The 5,970-nt window shown below is 46.6% G+C and overlaps 1 protein-coding gene across 1 annotated transcript; it reads left to right on the top strand.

The window, feature by feature from the left end:
* Window positions 1-64: 64 nt before the first annotated feature.
* On the top strand, window positions 65-3,064 carry RPL37A (ribosomal protein L37a; the record flags this gene model as incomplete). The annotated part of the gene is made up of 3 exons (XM_008937270.1): window positions 65-193; window positions 1,618-1,700; window positions 2,909-3,064. Coding segments are annotated over 3 exons (276 nt in total), but the record flags the coding sequence as incomplete, so codon positions are not given.
* Window positions 3,065-5,970: the final 2,906 nt, after the last annotated feature.

Below are 5,970 nucleotides of genomic sequence, written 5' to 3'. Positions count from 1 at the left end.
TGCCGCGGCCGAGGAGCCGGGACGGCGGCCGAGCTGACGTTCGTTCGGTTTTGCCTCCCAACAGGCCAAGCGCACCAAGAAGGTTGGGATTGTGGGTAAATATGGAACCCGTTACGGTGCGTCCCTGAGGAAGATGGTGAAGAAGATCGAAATTAGCCAGCACGCGAAGTATACCTGCTCCTTCTGCGGCAAGGTGAGCTACCCCCTTCCCTAAAAAAAGCCTGGAAGTCTTCGTTGTTGATGCTGGAAATGTGGTTTGATGCTTCAGTAATTCTTCTACTGAAGAGTTAACTTGATGAGCTTGAGACAGTGATTGGTTTGTTGTGAGCTTTAGGCTGCTGTCAGAATCCCTTAGAGAGTAAAAAGAGTTAGTAGGCACTTCACCTGTATGCTTAGTGGTTATTAAATGGAAAAAAACATAAATTCTATTTCATTACACAAAACAGTGAGAAATATTGCTGTTCTCTGTTTTAAGTAGCTAGCAAAAAGACATGATAGAATTAAACCAACACACTTGTTTTCCTCCTCAGTTAAGATGTGACTTAGGCTTTTTTTTCCCTTCAGGAGCCTTACAGCTTTCCCTGGACCCTCCAGGAGAACAGCTTGCTTTTCCCACTTAAAACTAATGATTGTAGTTACTTATATTTATGTGCTGTATAATGTAGATGGGGAAGAACTTATGATAAGCAATCATAATTTGGTCACCTACATAATCCAAATTCACTCTTAAATTTGATTTTGGACAGTTTGAGAGGCTTATCAGCTTGTGCTTTGCCTAGATAATTTTTATTAGTGTCTTTAAGTGGCTGGAAATATATTTCCATCAGGTTTTTACTGTCTTTTTCACGTGAAGTGAGAATATTGCTAACCCCATTTACACAGCTGAATCCTCCCTAGGCCTCGTCAGACCTATAGTCATCTTTGCAAGGTGGTAGAGACTTTTCTAGGTTAAAGGAGTTAAGTACCCACCCCCCATTGCTATACCAAGGGTGTCTGGTCCAGAGTGTCTTGGGGGTGCCTGGAGAGCACTAATAATAGCAGTGTAACATGGGGCACCAAACCAGGTGAGAACGTCAGTTACTGTGACCACTGTAACTCCTGGCTGCTCTTCTCTTTTGGAAAGTTCTGGATGATGTACTTAGAAATGATCTGCTCTGTATCTGAATGGAGAGGTGTTTCAGAAGGACTTGCCGTGCTGTGTAGAATCTCTTCTCCCAGGTTACTGGTGATAAGATGAGAGGAGGTGGGGCCACGTCGGGCCAGGCAAGGTTTAGGTTGAACGTTGGGAAGAATTTCTTTACTGACAAGACTGGTGAGGCATTGGAACAGGCTGCCCAGAGAGGTGGTGGAGGTATTCAAAAACAGTGTAGGCATGGCACGCTGGGACATGATTTAGTGGTCCTGGTAGTGTTGGGGTTGATGGTTGGACTTGATGATCTCCTAGAGGTCTTTTACAGCTATAACGATTGATCCTTGCCTGTCTTAACCAGGCTAAAAGGTAATGCTGTGGTGTGATGCTGACGTCCTCACCTGAAGTTTGCTGTTTGCACAACAGTACAGGCTCTCTTGACTTCTTCAGCTGATTGAGAATGCTTTTTTGTCCTTTTTTTTTTCCAGACCAAAATGAAGAGGAAGGCTGTGGGTATCTGGCACTGTGGATCTTGCATGAAGACAGTTGCTGGTGGTGCCTGGACTTACAAGTAAGGAAAAGAAGAAGCTCCTGTCAGTGCTTGTTTGTGTATCGCTGAAGTGCAGTACAGGATTTTATTTTACCTTTTTATTTTAATCTGCTAACCGCTAATTTAGTCCTGACTCAGATTGGTGATACGTGGAGTTTTTTTGCCTGCCTTGTTAAAATTTGGTAGGGATGGGTTGGACTGTATTGGATTGCTGTTCTTCCCAGTGTCTATTCTGCACTTTCTGCAAAAACTGCATTTTATCCATCATAATACTGCTGCTGGTTTTGGTGGGTCCTTCCCAAATCTCTTTTGCTCTGTGGGCTTTATCAAAGCAGTTTTATTCAAAAATGCAACCTCTGCATCATCTCCCAAACTTCAAAGAAAGAAATGGAAACATCTGCAGATGGTAAAACAGATGTTTTTATCTGAGTAGCTTCTGCCTTGGCTGTGGTAGCATTTCTTACCTGGAGGTATGAACTACAGCTGCTGCTTGTACAAGGTATTATGCTTGGGCCAGATTTTTGGTGATGTTAGAAGAAAAGGAGCAGAGAAAATCTTGTCTCATCCAGCCATCTCAGGGTGGGATCATCTGTATGGGTGACACCTGACAGACGTCGTGCCGACCTATTCTAAAAAAGATCTCTCTTCAACAGCTTCTAATAAACTACAATTTTGATCTAGGGATTATTGACTGTAGAAAAATGTTAACTGTGTAAGGGAACACTTAGCTCTTCTTTCAAAGCCTAAGCAGCATTTTTATAGTTTTTGCCCCAGCTTTTTCAGTCCAGATACAGGTACAATAGGCAAAATGAGGTTTACTGCAAGAAAAATGATTTCCATGTTTTGCTTCTGCTTTAGGAGCATTGAGTCATTTTAACTGTTAGTGTGGTGGTGTCCCTGCTTACTCCTGCCCTTGCAGTCCTGGCAGGAGACGCTTGCCCCACACACAGCAGGCACTAGGAATCTGAGCCCAGGTGCCTGCGTGTGGGACTGGTGCATGGCTGGGGAGCTTGGGTTGAGATGGAGCTCGTGCAGTTGCTTGTGTTGCTGTAGACAAAGGCCTGTGCTTTGCAGTTGTGAAAATCAAGGTGGGATTGGCCCCTGTTGACAATGCTGACAAAGATGACAAAGGTGATGACTGTCTGAAATGATCAGTGCTTCCTCAGAAGACCAGCGTTGGCATGGGTTGTTGTACTGCCACGTGCAAATGACTCTGCTTCTTCTTCCAGCACCACCTCTGCAGTGACAGTCAAATCTGCCATCAGAAGACTGAAGGAATTGAAAGACCAGTAGAAGCTGCTACTTGTTGTCCTTCTGAAGCGGGCTTTGTCTCCCACTGCCAAGATATGTCCTTTTAACAATAAAAAGGTGATAATGGAGTGGAATCACGTTTGTCTTTCCTCAAAAAGTCCTGTTTTTCTTGCTGTGCTGCATTCATAGGTGTAACTCTGGAGACAGTGGTAGTGTTGTCTAGCAGAATGGCTCTTGACCACTTTTCCAGTTAATTGCACCCCTTGTTGCTTGAACATGCTGAGAGGAACCTGAGGAAAGTTTAAATAGCTTGAAGAAGCCTCAGTCATCTTGAGATGTGCTTTATGTCTGTGCATTGAGGAGTAGCTCCATGTGTGGAGGAATGGACAAATGTATGGGGGGAGGAGAGAACCTGGAAAACATGCCTTTGCCTCTGAGGAGGGCTCAGGAGTAAGGCATATGCTGCAAGATGGGGAGAAGAGGAGCATCATGACTGGGTGGGGGCAGAGATTGGAATGGTGGAGGAGCAGCTGTCATCCTCTGTTCCTGGCTGGTGTTGCTGACTTCCCAGTGCCAGGTAGCGATGATTCCTTCCTACAGCCCGTAGCCTGTTCTGTTGTCTGCAGATCTCCAGGTTAGTCCAGCCCAGCTCTAGGGGCTTGCTCTTAGGTGTGAGAGCAGGCTCCTGGGTCTGTATGCTCACCTTGCCTCATTGTTGCAACCTTTATTGTTGCTGAATTGCAACAATAGATTTCCATGTGGAGCCAGTTCCTGGGACATTCAGTCTTGGAGGAAAAGGTGCTGTTTGAGTTAATAATTGCCTTCAACTCCTCCTTTTGGACTCAAGTGCAAGATGCTGGAACTTTTTTTTTATGGTCTGTCAGTTGAGTTTTTATTTGGTTTGAGTTTGGTTTTTTTTTTTGTCTGGGTTTTTTTTGAGTGGCTGCTCAAAAAAGGGCACTCCTGTCCTTAACAGTACAGGTCAGAAAAGGCAAGTCTTGGCAAGAACCTTGGTAGCTGCTGGAGGAAATAGTAAGTGGGTAGCATGGCGGTTGCATGTTCTTCCTCCAGTTTAAGCACTGCATGGACTTGAGTGGTGATGGGCTACAGGAACAATGACATTAATGAGCCAACATCTTTGAAAGATCAATTCAGAACTGGACCTAAGTAGGAACCTTTTTCCAAGCTCTAGAAAGTGTGGCTCAGAAGTTTTTGGTGTCTGTAAATGTGCTTCCTTATTTATTTTTTTTAATTCAGTGCACTCAACTTCCCTTACACCCAAATACATGGACTTACATGAGTATCACTCCTCTTACAGCAGGGTTACAAAGGAAACCTGTGGGTTCAAGAAACTCTTATCTCAACTCTCAATTTTGCTTTTTTTATGTGACATGCCCACAGCAGCCTTCTTTAGGGACTCATCAGACCTCCCAGCTTAGTGCTGGGTACTGCTGTTGCTGGTCCTCGTTTGTGCTAACTAACTTACTTGGAATGACATCTCCAAGCTGCCTTGGACTCCTTCCAGTTGTGAGGTGTCTACTCCTGTGGGGATGCCTGGCGTGCTGGTGTGTGGACAGCTGGAACAGCTCAAGGAACCAGCTTTTCTCCTGCTGGCTGCTGCTCCCCCTGAAGACTGGGGAAATGGAGCATGAGGATGGCTTAGGCTACTGTGAGAAGATCTCTGCTCATCAAAGGCAGCTGCTCACCTCCACAGTGACTTTATTAAGGGGCACTGCCCCTACTTGGGCTTACCTTTCTATGCAGTTGATGAAGTGCTGTGGTCCAGGAGCTGCTTTGCAGCTAACAGCCATCCTTCAGGGAAACGGCAGGAAGGGGAGGGTCAGGGACCTGGTATAGACAGGATGCCCAGAAACAGCTCTGTGTCCTCCTTGGGCCTCCAGGAAAAGGGACAAAGTGGATGGGGGGAGCTGGCCCAGTTGCCAGTTCACACAGATGTGTGAGCTCGGCAGACATTGGCCACACATCTGTCATCACCTTGGGAGAGCACTTCCAAGAAGGTTTCTGAGCAATGATGACACTGCACTGCATCAGAATAAAGGTATCTTCCATTATGCTGAAGGTGTCTTCATGTTGAGCCCTTCTGTTGGGAAACTGTGAGCACTGATGACTTCACTGCTTCATTGTGATAAAGCACTCGATGTGCTTGGGGGGAGGTTCCTCTGGTGATGTGGCTGTGGAGCTCTGCCTCTAGAAGGGGCTGTGAGGGGCTTGCGTTGCTCTGTGGAGGTCCATGTTTCTACAGGGAGGCACCATGCAGCCAGCTGAAGCGGGGGAGGCTTGATGGCTTGGAAACGCAGCTCAGCTTTGTGGGCGGTGGGCTTCAGGACTGGGGGGAGAAATGCTGTTTTCAGTGAAGCTGCAGAAGTCCAAAATTCCAGCACCACCTGCACGAGGTGTTCCTACTGGAGCAAAACTTCACAGGGCTCTGCAGTGATACAGGGGCCATGGATGTGACTGATCTGCCTCAGGAAAGTCACTGCTGTGCCTCGGTGATTTGCCAGAGCAGAGAGCACTGCTCAGTCCGTGGAACAGCTGTGAGTGTACTCTGCTGTGCTGTCCCCTCGTTAGACACGTCTCTCTCTTCTGGAGTTCTTGAGCTGCTAAAATCAGATGTAAGTGACAAGCTGGTGAGTGTCCTCCTGGCAACTTCAGGTTTACCTGCTGTCTTGAAGGCTTGCAGCTGACTGTGACAGCTGCTGCGTGGAGGTGTTACCAGCTCATGCTGCCTTCATGAGCAGGACGGTGGTCTCCTTCATATGGCCTTGTATTCTTGGCTCGGTGTGCTTGGCTTGCATTCCCATGCTGGTCTGGCCCCCCAGTTCTGGGTGCTGAGGTACAGCTGCACAGCTGTGGCTTCTTCGTTAATACAGAGGTCGTAGTTAGAAAGCAGTTTTCTAATGAAAGCCTACTGAATTGATATGAAGTACCCGTTCATGAGCAGGTGCAGAGGATATGTTTTGTTAGGTTGCTATCCCAGGTACTTGCACAGGTATCTTATCTAAGGTGACTTCTGTTCCTG

The sequence above is a fragment of the Merops nubicus genome, unplaced genomic scaffold, assembly GCF_000691845.1.
Source record: "Merops nubicus isolate BGI_N331 unplaced genomic scaffold, ASM69184v1 scaffold49193, whole genome shotgun sequence".
NCBI classification, from domain to species: domain Eukaryota; kingdom Metazoa; phylum Chordata; class Aves; order Coraciiformes; family Meropidae; genus Merops; species Merops nubicus.
This window is presented reverse-complemented; position numbering and strand designations above follow the sequence as displayed.